Source organism: Cydia amplana, chromosome 25 (genome assembly GCF_948474715.1).
Source record: "Cydia amplana chromosome 25, ilCydAmpl1.1, whole genome shotgun sequence".
NCBI classification, from domain to species: domain Eukaryota; kingdom Metazoa; phylum Arthropoda; class Insecta; order Lepidoptera; family Tortricidae; genus Cydia; species Cydia amplana.
Window position 1 is genome coordinate 7142277 of NC_086093.1, and position 14916 is coordinate 7157192.

Here is a 14916-nt window from a genome sequence, read left to right on the forward strand (position 1 = left end):
GCCAATCCGGCCTTCGGAGGGCTTGGTCACTTCTACTTTAGCATCATCATCATCTTCCTCGCGTTGTCCCGGCTTTTAACGGCTCATGGGAGCCTGGAATCCGCTTGGCAACAAATCCCAAGAAATGGCGTAAGTAAGCACTTATTTTTACGAAAGTGACTGCTCAACTCCAACCCAGAGTAGAAACTAGACCTTGTTGGTATTAGTCCGGTTTCCTCACGATGTTTTCCTTCAGCAAAAAACGACGGGTAAATATCAAATTATATACTGGTCGCAAAAACTCATTGGTACAGTCACCTGCAATTATATGTTAATCTTCAAAGGCCGCAAAAATATGTGACACGCTCCCTATGTCTCCACAAATAAGATCGTGTCAGATATTTTTGCGGCCCTCGTTGTGTATCAAATTATAGCAGGGGGCCGATTTTTGAATTTCCACCACTCGATTTCGTGTATTTCGTTAATTGATATCTCCACTACTAGGCATTTAAATTCTACTAATAGAATTGAAATCGAGTGGTCAATGCCAATAGATTCCAAATTGCTCCGTTCGGCTCAGCATTGCTCCGAGCAATTATTAGGGTTGGCACAACTTGACGTCCCTTTGCGTGCACGACAGTGCACGACCACAGATAAGATAATGACTTGAATTTTGACAACCCGAAATAGCCGAAAGCGATAGTGCCATAAGTTACAAAGGGATATCATGATTCGACCCTGAATCGCTGTCAAACTTCGGTTTTGTAGGAAATGGCCCTTTCTGTACGGTAGTACTACATATTACTACACATAATATGTGTTAAAACTAGAGATGGGTCGAATATTCGGTAATTATTCGGCATATTGGCAATGATATATAACTCAAGATAGGTTATAGGCGTTCCAAAATTGAAGCGCTTAACTTGTGGCAAATTGGATAAGTTCCCTTTAGACGCGGCTGGACAAGCGAGAAATGTGCACGTGCTAACGAGCTCCCGCACACCGAAAGAGAAAGAGACGACCTTATGTTTAACAACGAGTGTGATAAAGATGGATGTAATGAGAAAACTAATCAAAAATAACAGATTTCTTCGTAGGCACAGAAATAAATATGGAAGTATTTTTTGTGCTCCTCAAGTATGAGTATAACCTATCTATGGTTATATATATAATATCATTGCATATTGGACATATTTTTCAATGTTCGTATTCGGTTGAATAGTTCGGTTTTCATGTTACATTTGGTGTGTGTGGTACCTACCTATCTACAAAGATTTTATAGGTAAACGCGTAGGTATTCTTTTATAGGTAGTCTTCTAAAGGATTTCAATTATTTGTTAGCATCTTCCTTAATTATCTTGCGTAGGTACAAAGTATTTTAATAGTGTTATTAACTTTCATGTTAAGCGACCCCTCCCGACCCGATATTTGCGGTCGACTGAGTTATTGGCAACGCTATATATGACGGCGTTTCATCACGCGCCCACACATTCTGTACAGTGCTGTGTTAGTGACCATGAGGGTAGGTGGATTTCTTATATGTAGATTGTAAAAATATGGGTATGTGACATATACGTCAGGTGTAAAAATATGGGTGCACACATCATAACTCAAAAATATGTCCCATAGCTCTTATGTCAGCGAATAATCAGGTACATAGTATAAAACAAAGTCGCTTTCCGCTGTCTGTCTGTCTGTATGTATGCTTAGATGGGGCATTATCTATGAAAAGGGCCCTTATTGTCGATGGCGCTTACGCCGCTCAGCGTCGTGCGGCATTGTATTTATATCGGAGCATCGTAAACAAAGGCGTAAGCGCCATCGACAATAAGGTCCCTTTTCATAGATAACGTCACAGATCTTTAAAGCTACGCAACGGATTTTGATGCGTTTTTTTAATAGATAGAGCGATTTAAGATAAATGTTTATGTATAATTTGTTAACCCGTGCGAAGCCGGGGCGGGTCGCTAGTTAAGAACTATGGGACATGTTTTTGAGTAAGTTATTATGCACCCGTATTTTTACACTTGACTATACAAAGTGAACAATATCTTACGCTAAAAGTTTTTTAAAGGAGTGAACAGGGTTTTATATCAATAGGCTACCGTAGCCGCTTACCATCAGGTGGATTGTATGCTCGTTTGCCAGCAACGAGGCATAAAAAGAAAACAAGCCATAAAAAGTGAAAAAATACTGTATAATATGTGTATACCTGTTGGTGAAAATATCTTAGTTTCGTAATTATATTCCTGAAATATAATTAGTTCCTGAAACATTAATTATGAGCATTTAAATTTATTAGAGTGCATTTAGCGTTCATGTTTGTATGCAAAAAAATATTAAAACTAGCCAGAAGACCCATCCCCTTATTTTTGTTATACTTATGTTTTAAAACGTGAAAAAAACTTATACTTAAATATAAATACATGCATATATTTTATACTTCATGTTATGACTAATCATTTAAATTACCGGCAGCTGGGGTGAATAGGGACCAAACTACTGATGTGCCTAAGGAAACTTTCCAAAATTGCGAAATGTTTCTGAATATTAACGTAGGAGAAATTCGGAAAATTTCTTACGTTTTTGTATGAGAATTGAAACTTTCCAATTTTAAATTTAAATTTCCCATATTTCCTAGTGAAACTATCATGAAATTTCCGAGTATTTATAGAACTTTATGGAAACTTTCCGCAACTTGCACTTGCATCTGTAGACCAAACGACCAAACTTAAAAGGTGATTTATCTGACAATTTCTTTAAAAAATATAATTAATCTCTAAAAAGAGTAAAACCGATTTAAAAAAGATAAAATAAAATATTATTGTTATATGCACTAGCAACTGACATGTTTGAAGTCGGTGCCAAGCCGAAGTTTGTATTAAATTGAAATTAAATTGCCGTTCCACAGTACTAACAAATGTGTGTTTACAGTTAATATGCATGTGGTGTGCGGTGATGGCGGCGGCGCGCGCGCAGGACGACTTCTACACGCCACAGACCTTTAAACAACATGTAAGTAACCGTTTCCCAAGGCCACTATATCGGGAAACCCATGGTATCGGCTACAACCTAAGACCGGCTAAGAACCGAACTGCATTAGAAATCACCAGTTTAAGGAAGCTTAAACAACCGCAAATGTTGTTTTTAGTCGACTGTAATGGTTGAATTAAGATTTCGTATACCAAAAATTATAATAGCGTACTTTTCATGTCGACTCCCAACTCAACTATAATATATTTTTTGGATACGCTGTAGTCAACTATAAAAAACCGGCCAAGTGCGAGTCGGACTCGCGCACGGAGGATTCCGCACCATCAACAAAAATTAGAGCAAAACAAGCAAAAAAAAAAGAAGCAAAAAAAACGGTCACCCATCCAAGTACTGACCCCGCCCGACGTTGCTTAACTTCGGTGAAAAATCACGTTTGTTGCATGGGAGCCCCACTTAAATCTTTATTTTATTCTGTTTTTAGTATTTGTTGTTATAGCGGCAACAGAAATACATCATCTGTGAAAATTTCAACAGTCTAGCTATCACGGTTCGTGAGATAAAGCCTGGTGACAGACGGACGGACGGACGGACGGACAGCGGAGTCTTAGTAATAGGGTCCCGTTTTTACCCTTTGGGTACGGAACCCTAAAAATGACCAATCACGTGCCGCAGCGCTCCCGTAGAAAAGAGATAAACGGGCAACTAATTTCATGGTTTTTGATTTATAGTTCTTCAAAGAACTGTCTCATTTCAAACATAGAAAGAGAGAATCATACTATCTTTGTCTTACACTAGTACTAGCACCCAAAAGAAAAGGATGAGTAGTTTTTTTTGTTCTTATTTAGTGACAATTTGGTTTGACCGACTACTATATGAGCATATTTGTGAAATAGTCGCGCGTTGATGTCTTTTTTTTACTACATTTTTGTGTATTCTGAGATACTTAAGGTTTATTCGGGTAATTCCGGAAATCGGGTAATACCGAAAATCATTGTGAAATCACTCATATTCCGTTGTAGTAAGAGTCAGCTTTCGGAATTATCCGCCACCTTACCAATTTTCATTAATTATTAAAGTATTATTTTAGATGACTCGTAGAAAAAATATTGTTTCATTTTTATTTTTTTTATTATATATATCTTCTGTCCGGCGGTTTCCACCCGTCAACAGTCAAATACCTTATTGTATGTAAATATGTATGTATGTATGTATGTATGTATGTGACAGGTGAGGGGAGCGCTCTTCCAGCCCATGCACCAGCCATGGAACATGCCGAAGGAAATGGACAGAGTAAGGTTTTAAAAAGTTCGGTCCTAATTATCACACAGACCAAATTGTAAATTTATTGGTACCTATCTGTTTTCCTGCTAAAATATACATCTAGCCATGCGGTTTCAAAATCATTGTCGTTTCACCTATTTTTTGGTTTGTGAAAATTCTCGTACGTTTGAGTAGGTAGCTTATAGAATCGCAAGCATGATAAATCACTAGGTACCTACACCTTTACGGCTACCATCAGTTTGGCACTGAAATAAACGCCGTCGAGAACGTAATTTGCTTTCTATACATCTCGCTCGTACTCGCATATTAGTGCAAACGAGATGTATAGAAAGTAAATTACGTTCTCGATAGCGTATATAAAATTATGTCAATTTTGACACCGTCAGTGAGTCATGGTACGGGATATGTAAAACAAAGCTAGTCTCCCGCTGCGTCTGTCTGATTGTGTGTATGTATGTTCGCGATAAACTCGAAAACTACTGAACGGATTTTCGTGCGGTTTTCACTTATCAATGGAGTGATTCTTGAAGGTTTAGGTGTATAATTTGTTAAAGTTTTGTGTAACTCGTGCGAGGCCGGGGCGGGTCGTTAGTTAATTATATAAGTAAATATTACCTCGAATTAATTTTTAATGGAGAAAACGTATTCTTATTTTAACTAACCTTTTTCAATTTCTATTGCGTTACCTACTTATTTTTCCAAAAATACTCATAAACATGTACCTACCATAAAAAGAACACATGTTTTTCTCCCGTCCCTCATAATTTTGATTATAAAAAAATTAAACCTTACTTTACGTATAATTTATAGCCTACGTATAATGTATAGCCTCGGTAGAGAGTACCATCATTGTGTACCATTTGGAGTCGAAACTCTAGGTCCATGGGGTCCCAGCGCGCATAAGTTGTTCGCAGAAATCGCGAAGCGTCTGGTTGACGTAACTGGTGACCGAAGAGCTGGCGGCTACCTCGCACAACGTATCAGCATTGCGATACAGCGAGGAAATGTCGCCAGCATCCTTGGTACAATGCCTCAAGGGCCTATTTTAGATTTAAGCTACTTTTTAATTTCTTTTAGTAATACCACTGTATATAATTATCTTGTTACTAAATAAATGCTTAAAAAAAAAGAAAAAATAAATAAATAATGAAACTTTTGTCAACAGTTGGAGTCGTACCAAAAGGGCATGTTCACGCCGGCCCTGCGTAACGACGTGGATCCCCAGGCGAGTCAGAACTGGAGACCAGCCGTGAACGAGCGAGACTGGCGAGGTTAGTGTCGTAGCTACTTGAAACATGTTACCACAACCTTAGAACAAATAATAGTACTAAGTACAGAAGACTCGCTCTCTAACAAAACGCGTCTGTTACGATCAGCACAGATATGGCCGCTAGGTGGCGACAGCGCCACGCGCGGCTTATGGCTTTCCCCAAAATTGGTGTGGAACGGATGTACTTTTAGCTACCCTGTAGCAAAGCGACGAAATCGCGGAGTGAGACACGCCTGCCACAACCAAATTGTCTCGATTGTTTCGGTTCTCACAGAAGTACCAAACTCCCGGGCCGGACCGATACCGATACGATACCGGTATGATACCGATCTGTCAGTGTCAAAAGTGTAATTTCTTCTACCATAAACATCACTTTTGACACTGGCAGATCGGTATCGTAGCAGTATCGATCGTTATAAGCATTGTTCGAATTGGTCCGCTGTCTCTCAAATGACAAGTAAATCGACCGGCCGTTCAATCGTAAAGTACATATTAATGAAGTTTGAACTTTAAATTTCATCGAAATCGTTAGAGCCGTTTCCGAGATCCCCGAAAATATAAATATATAAGAATTGCTAGTTTAAAGGTATTAGATACCTTTTACGTTATTAACTATATATGTTAATATCTAGATAGTTTATAGGTAGATAGATTAACGGGTCAAACGCGATTAAATTTCATTATTTTACCGTTTTTCCAACGAAGACTGACGTCCCAGCATAAGGTATTCAGTATTCAGTATTCAGTAATTTATTGCTTTCATAGGTACATTAGATATGAGCGCCGCGCCGGCGCGCCGCCGCCGCCGACAAAATTTTCGCGCCGCCGCCGCCGACGCTGCGCTATCGGCGTGGCATCGGCGTGACCTTGGTAGTTACTACTACTTTCGGAATCAGATAATATATTTTTAATCGAGTTTAGATCATTAACGGGCCACTTCGAATAGTTTATAGGCATTCAAAAGGTATTTTAGGCCCATATAATTAAAAAATATCGAAGGCAAATGCAAACTTATCTGTCTAGTAACCGCGCTACTAGTCTTGGGGAAACGAAATTATTTCAATTTTAACATCAATATGCTTGTAATAAACATACTGATTTCCTTCCATTTTTATTGTGGAACGTTCCACATTACAATTTATAGATTGTATATTATACACTAGACATAAATATGTCAATCACAATGAAAAAATTAACTGTGATCAACTCTGGCTAACGTGAGACTCGAACGTCTCGAACCCACATCTTTGGATTACCGATCCAATGCATAACTAATTTTGCCAGCTAACCATCCGTCATTTACCGCGAATTTAACCATTGCAAGCATGGTTAAACTTCTTTAAAAGGTATTAAATGGGGTTAATTTTGAGATATTAAGCGTTTCCACGTCCAAATGTCCAGCCGTTGGCTTCGCACGGAAGGGCGTCGGAATCGGGTCTCAATTAAACTTGGCCACTGTTCAAATTTCAAGCTTTGCTCTCTCGCAGCTCAATCTTTGGCCTTGCATTGCTCGCATGGAATTAAGCCGCTATCTGAACCTGCAAGTTTTTGGCCCGGTTTGGAGCTCAACTTTCGGCCTGTTTTAAAACGCTTGAGCATTGGTGCTTATCCGATCTTAGCTCCATTGTAGCTCGGCCTTTGGCGTCGCACGAATGCGCCCGCAGGAAAGCTCCAGGTCTTTAACACTATGGCTTCAGTCTTTATCGGCCTGCGCCCTCACTCTGCTCTCTTGCAGCTCGGCCTCGCAAAGAAGCGCGCCGCAATCGGCGCTCCAGGCGTTCGGCCGTCAGCCAAGCTTACACTTGGCGTTCGATTCTTAGCTGTATGCTTACCTGCAGCTCATCCTCTGGCCTCGCATTGGGAGGCGTCGAAATCAAGTCTTCGGTGTTACATGGAGCTCGGGGTTAGGCCTCACTTTTTGACATAAATCGGTTTTGTTGAATCGATATTGGTTAATGACGGAGCTCGATTTTCTTTGGACTGTCGACAAGACGTTTCCCTGATACAGTCAATCCGCAATTTTTAACTTATAGAAAAGATAAGGGCCTCGTTAAGATCTTCTGGCCAGAGCCTCGCCAAGATTAAGACCGCCTCCGCATCCACAGTTTATACGATATCAATTTTTTTCGTACCATTATTCAATAAATTATCCTTGAAAATAAAAAATGCATTTATTTCATAACTTTCTTACAGCAAAAACATGTTTTTTCGGTAAAATTTTGGTTTGAATTCTTTTTTCATTAATCGAAGGTGTTTCAAGGCCACGCCGCCGATTCGCCGCCGCCGCCGACCAATTTTGACCGGCGCGCCGCCGCCGGCTATATGCCTATCGGCGCTCATATCTAAGGTACATTACATGGTGGTACAACAAAACAAGATCAGCTATGAGCCCTGCAAGGGCACTGCAATTTACATTCTGCAATAGATCCGTTAATGTCATTAATTATGTGTACAATACGCGAGAGTTTAAAGTGTTATAAAAGTTTCTCTAGTCATTTATCCTGTATTGTACCCCAGGTTCCCCAAGCCCGCTCGCCCCCGCAGCGCCCCTGCAGCCGATCCTCCAACCAGAGCCTTGGAGGCCCGCCTTCAGCCCCCAACTCACTAAGGAACAGCAAGCCGCCATCCTCCATCACAAGCAGGCTCTTACATCAGGTAACCCCCCCCCCCCTCCCCCTTCCTACCCTTCCAACCAGAGCCTTTGAGGCCCTCCTTCAGCCCCCAGCTGACAAAGGAACAGCAAGCCGCCATCTTGCATCACAAGCAGGCTCTTACATCAGGTACCCCCCCCCCCCTCCAACCAGAGCCGTGCCCCTACCTTCAGCTCTTACATCAGGTACCACACACAGTACAGATAATACTATTACTTATTCTGTGGTATTAGCATAGGTAATATGACATGTATTTCATTTCAAATGGAACTACTCACATTTGGATAACATATTAGATAGATAGATTTATTTATTGGTACTGATCATACACTGTCAACATGGGTTCATATTTACAATGGGATTCAAGTGCATTACAATTAATGATTTCATAGTAGGTATATAAAACTTCAATTAAATATCAATTCAAAAAATAATACAACAGCAAATTAAGTCCGTACATAAAATAAAATTTACAATAAATTAAAATTAAAAACATTAATAATTAATTAAAAACAATAAATTAATAATGATGTCAGTGTCAGTTATGTATTTTTATAGGTATTTTCATTCATCAAAGAACTCGTTTACTGTGTAGTAAGCCTTCATTAGACAATACATTTTTAGCTTATTTATAAATTGACGTTCGGTGTCAACGTCTTTAATTGCCTCAGGAATCTTATTGTAAACTTTAGCACCCATTATCTTGAGAGACTTGCCGGTTTTCTGCAGCCTGTCATTATGCTTTGTCCTCAACAGATGGCGCGTTCCGTTTCGAGTACGCTTCCGACAACGGCCTGGCCGCTGGCGAGCAGATCGAACCCGACGGCACCCGAGTGGGAGCCTACCAGTACAAGGACCCGAGCGGGCAATTAGTCAAGCTGAAGTACCGAGCTGGGAAGGAAGGTTTCCAGGTAGGAAATTATCTTTTTCTTTGTATTAAGAGGTTATATGTAATGTTTGCTCCATAGACCTATTATATTACTTCGTATTCGCTAGGTGCACGACTGGTACTGCCCTCATTTTGTCGAACTTTCTACGTTAAATCTTATGGAGTAAAATTAGTTCAAGCAGCTACCGCTAGTACTAATGTCGAAGATTCCATAAGATTACCTATGTTTGTGACGATCAGGCCACTTCTCTCTCCACCGACTTTGCACCTTGCCAATAGTTTATATCTATGGTCTGCTCACAGGCTTCGGTCCGGTCACATTCCGTTAAATATGTTTGCTCATCTGATGAGGAAAGCAGAGTCGCCCAACTGCGATATCTGCGACTCTGTCGAGGATGTACAGCACTTCCTTTAATGGAATGTGTTCAGACTCGAGACAAGAGGGCGCAACTATTTCAAGATAAGTAACTGATATTGGGGTTTTTCACTCGATATTGGCGGAACCCCTGTCTAGAACTGCGGAATTCGTGTACAGTTTTTTTGATATCTAGTAATACTTATTGAAACTCTGTAACGGAGCCGACATGTCTCATTGATAAAGTATCTTCTTTTAAGTATGTAGATAAAAAATAGGTCTGCTGTCGACACTGGCAGATTTTTTGCCTGACTAATGGAGTTTAGCGCGTAATGCATGAAGTCTGATGGGTTACTTGACACCCTTCGATAGCCGTTCACTCACGATTCGTCGGTACACGCCTTTTATAGGCTAACAGGTAATAAAACATTTTGTCTTTCAGATCCTCGAAGGCAGCCATCTCCCGAAGAGCCCAGAACCAGTAGCACCGCCTACTTCTGGTGAGTTATCCCACTCAATTTTCAATGATATCATCAACAAGTTATTTATTATCACGTTTTAATAACATTAATCGGTATCGGGGCTATAATGTCTCACTGCTGAACTTTTATAAGCATCCTCCCATTCTATATTTGTATAGGTTTAAGAGAGTGTGGTCTCCACGTTTGCCCAAAGCATATCACACACTTCACACTACTTAAAAAATACACACACTCATTTGAATTTCTTCTCAGATATATAATAAGCATTGGTTTCCTCACTTGTATTATTTCACTCTTCGAAAAGCACTACGGAAATATCTATTGATATTTTTTACATATAAATGAATTAGAAATGAAATTGAAATTAATTGATACAGTGTCGAATCCCGTGACCTCCACACGGTCCGGGCCCGGACCCCGCCCAATACTTTTAAATCTATGAAAGCACCGCGTGTTCACCTGTCATAGAAAAAGAAGTGTCGGAAGACACGTCCCGGGCCCGGACCGTTTTAGCGTCATCCTGTATACCTTACGTCTCAGCTATCAGTACTATAGTTCGTTTTTTTAGCATTAGAAAGAAGATAAGCGATCTTGACATGTCTTTTAATTGAAAAACGCTTGTTGAAAATCAGTAACTATTGTTTATGAAAGCTGAAGAATATAAATGATCGTATTAGATTAATAATTGCTACATATTTGCCGTAACTTATTTTTATAACGTGTGTTTTTCAATTAACAGGCACATCAAGATTGTTTACCTTTTTTCTAATGCTAAAAAAAAACAAACTATTACTATACTTCGTTTTTTTTTTAGCATTAGAAATAAGGTAAACAATCTTGATGTGTCTTTTAATTGAAAAACACATTTTAAAAATAAGTTACGGTAAATGAGCGTTTTCCAAAAAAAGTGTACATTTCATTCATGTCTTCAAAATATTGACTTCTTGGGCTCATTTTACTCAGAATCATTTGTACATTCACGCGTCATACATGAAAAAATGTGTCCCAAAATTTTGTATGAAAAAAATTTTTTCCAGTGCGTCACGTTCATACAAATAAAAAAATACAAATTTCATACAAGAATGTGACGATCAGGAAAGGAAATTTTTGGACACATTTTTTTATGTATGAGGCGTGAATGTACAAATGATTCTGAGTAAAATGAGCCCAAGAAGTCCATACTTTTGAAGACATGAATGAAATGTACCTACACTTTTTTTGGAAAACGCTCAAATATGTAACAATTATGAATCTAATACGATATTTTATAGTCTTCTGCTTTCATAATGTGTTTCATAAGTAATAGTTATTGATTTTTAAAAAGTGTTTTTCAAGACATGTCAAAATCGCTCACCATCTTTCAAGTTCTTTCTAATGCTAAAAAAAAAACTATTATAAGCACCCTTTCATAAGATTAGGTTAGTAATAACCTGCATTATTCATTGTCCACAGACCAGCATTACCAGCAGGCGTACCAGCAGCAACGGCAGCAATACGACCTGCAGCAGCAGTACAACCAGCAGCGGATAGAACCCCAGCAGCAACAGAATACAAACTGGCAGCAGAATAATGTGAGACCCCCCACTGTTTATACAGGCCAGGCGTTTTCTAGGACTACATTTGGGGCATTACCTATGAAAAGGGACCTTATTGTCGATGGCGCTTACGCCGCACAGCGTCACGCGACATTGTATTACTATCGGAGCATCGTTATCATACATCGGGGTTTCATACAGACAAAAAATTGGTAATAACTATAAAAACAAAAACTATTTAAAAAAATTTAAGCACATTAGGGGCCCGATGCGGATTTTGAACTAGACATCTATTAGATGTCTATTAGACATCACCAAGATGCGACAACGATATGTTTAAGATCTTGCCTGTCAAATTTGACACTTGTGCGATTCTGGAGATACTCTTGAACGATTTCCACAAGATATGTAGATAAATAAATAAAATAAAATAAATAAGATATTATTACCATATTTTAACGTGACATTTGTTGCCCGAATTGAACTGCAAAAGATAACTAGTTGAAATCTAAACTACAACGTATCTAGTACATATCGTATCGTTCTCTAGTCTAGAACGGATCTTGTTTTCCGAATACCGCGGTATATAGGAGTTTAGTAACAGTTTTTTATTCATAGGTTGGTAATTAATAACTTTACTATAAACAAAGTTACATAAATACACGAAATCGTTCCCGCACCCAAAACCCCGATGTATGTTAATATGGCGTAAGCGCCATCGACAATAAGGTCCCTTTTCATAGATAACGTCACATTTAGTATTATGAGTCATCCTTAAAAAAATTCATCGCTACTACGTGTTGATACCGTGTTTATTCTAGTTTATTTTACCGCTTTATTTTGTCTGCGTGATTGATTTAAATGTATCCATGGGGGTCCCGTTGTTTCCCATTAAGTTCCCAGTCATATTGTATTGTTTGTCATATTATCATTAGTCTTAAAACTGGAACCGTTAACATTTCAGGATTTTAGTTAGGTCACAGGTTATCTATATAGATAGGTTAGGTTAGGTTTATTTTATGGCAATCCTGAAAAGTGACGCGTTTCTGAACCAAATGAATTATGACTAACGAAAATGCGGGCAAACAATACATTATGGCTTAAAAATATTTGGGAAATAATAAAGACTCGTATCCATGCCAGTCCTTTTTTTGTGAAACGTAAATAACAAAATGATTACTTAATGATTATTGTAAACTGTTTGTTTGTAGGGTGGCGAGGGCGGTCAACAGAGGGCGACGGCGTCGCAATACTATCCTCAGAGTTGGAGGGCGCAGGGCCAAGAAGATGACGGACAGGTAACTATATCCTCCTAAGGCCCAAGGTCCTACCCATAGTACTTATTAACTTTCTTATTCAGACCCAGCTCCTACAACAATTGTGTAGTCATAGCGTACCACGGTCCTACCAGTAGGACTTAATATGTAGAAAACCCATTTCAAATTTTGCGCTTACCGAAATTGGCGTGTACGAACTTCTAAAGGACTGTTTTGTTTTGTCTGTGAGCCCTTTAACAAGTTCGTAAAAAAAAATCAAAGTGCTGTACAAGATGCTGTATAAGTACAATAACATAAAAAAAAGTATTTTAAGTACTTGGGTCTGAATCTAATACCTTTAAACGAGCAATTATATATATATATATATATATATCTCTAACGATTTCGATGAAATTTGCTATACGGGGGTTTTTGGGGGCGAAAAATCGATCTAGCTAGGTCTTATCTCTAGGAAAAAGCGGTTTTTCGAGTTTTTATATGTTTTCCGAGCGAAGCTCGGTCACCCAGATATTGAGTATAAAACAATAGTACTGGTAGGACTACGGGCCGTACTGACTACATACTCAATTTTTCGTTGGGCCTTAGGAGGATATATGTACACTATGTACAGTCGCCATCAGATATATCGGCAAGGCATACTATACTTCTAAGGCCCAGCCATACAAACGACACATCCAAAATTTGCCACTGAAATTTGAACCTAAACTGTAGGAAATAGAGTTGATTTTGCGTTGTTTGAAAATTGAACGAAACAAAGCAAAAGCGACTCTGTTCCAATTGAACATGGTTTAAATTACATCGAACTGAATAGGTACTATAGGAGGACCTTGGGCGTTAGGAGGATACTAAACCGTCACTCTATATATGAAATTAACAGCGCCCACTTGACAATGATCATATACAGGAAGCGGAAATGATAACCCTTATTAAACCATTTAATAATCGAGATTAAACTTTCGTGAGAGATATTTTAAACTGTTTAGGCGGCAACGCTTTCACTCGCTTGAATTTTTAGTCGCTATTGGCGACATGTTTCGGGCCCATGGGCATAGAGAAATATAGTAAGAAAAGAGTGCTCACTCCATACATCACTTCAGACTATTAATTTCAGTGTCTACATCTAGCATCGAGTAGCGGAACTATCAGTACTGCTACTTGACAATAGATGTAGCACCGACCGGAAAGTCTTATCTCAACAGCATAAGACTTTCCGGTCGGTGCTACATCTATTGTCAAGTAGCAGTACTGATAGTTCCGCTACTCGATGCTAGATGCTAATAGTCTTTTTGGTACTAAAACTGATGTATGGAGTGAGCACTCTATGTATTTTTTCTCTATGCCCATGGGTTGCCGAAACATGAAACCATTTAATTTTAATAATTCCCATTTTTCATGTATTTTTTTCTTTTCAGTATCGTCCGCAAGAGAACGAAGTGCAAAGCGGGCCTCACAACTTCGGCGAAGGATTTGCCTTCTCCTTCCAGGGTTAACCAGTTAGTTACACAAACATAGGCAGTAAATTATAGGTATTAATTCAATACAATACATGCACGATCGTGTAGTGATCGGCTGAAAAGCTCTGCTAGACTACTAAGGATTCTACGGATTCTCTTACTTAACCAGTAATTCTCTAAAATCGCATGCCATTTGTTGCATTGTCTGTAGTCTGTAGAAACCTTTAAATAATAGTCACACTAAGATTAAACTTGTAATTACTGTTAAATTTTCTAGTCTCTGAAGTTCAGAGTCAGAGTCTGAACTATGTTGTATTTTGCTACTATGAAAACTGACGAATTTCTGAAATGAGTCTGAGTGACTACTAAATTAAGATGAAATCGAGCAACACAAGGAACTCTCAAAAATTAAAAGTCAAAGTAATATACTTAACTACGCAATCTATGCATATAAAAAATCTTGTTGACAATAAGTTTTTTTTGCATCACAGGCAATTTCGACTGGCAGAGATTGTCATGCCAAGTATATTTTTAAATTTATATTTAATGACTGTGTCCTAAACTGTGAATGACTTTATATTTATAATATATCAGTCGATTTATCGCTTTCGTTAAAGTCTTGTCAAAGTCCGCCTTCCTTGGAATAGGCGAGATATTTTAAAATATATTTCTTATGTGACCATACCTGTGTACTTAGATAATTTAAGTAAAAATAAAATTGTGATTTTTTACCTATCAGTTTTTTATTT

General features: G+C 38.6%; 1 protein-coding gene across 2 annotated transcripts; it reads left to right on the top strand.

The window, feature by feature from the left end:
* The first annotated feature begins 1495 nt into the window (after positions 1-1495).
* On the top strand, positions 1496-14203 carry LOC134659608 (transcription factor SPT20 homolog). 2 transcript variants are annotated; one of them, XM_063515286.1, is made up of 10 exons: positions 1496-1501; positions 2914-2994; positions 4201-4263; positions 5420-5525; positions 8042-8179; positions 8932-9086; positions 9862-9919; positions 11354-11472; positions 12648-12734; positions 14126-14203. In XM_063515286.1, the coding sequence occupies exons 1-10, from the start codon at positions 1496-1498 to the stop codon at positions 14201-14203; spliced, it is 891 nt and encodes a 296-aa protein (XP_063371356.1). The 2 variants fall into 2 exon arrangements, with proteins under 2 accessions (XP_063371356.1, XP_063371357.1); XM_063515287.1 differs by lacking the exon at positions 4201-4263.
* The last annotated feature ends 713 nt before the right edge of the window (positions 14204-14916 follow it).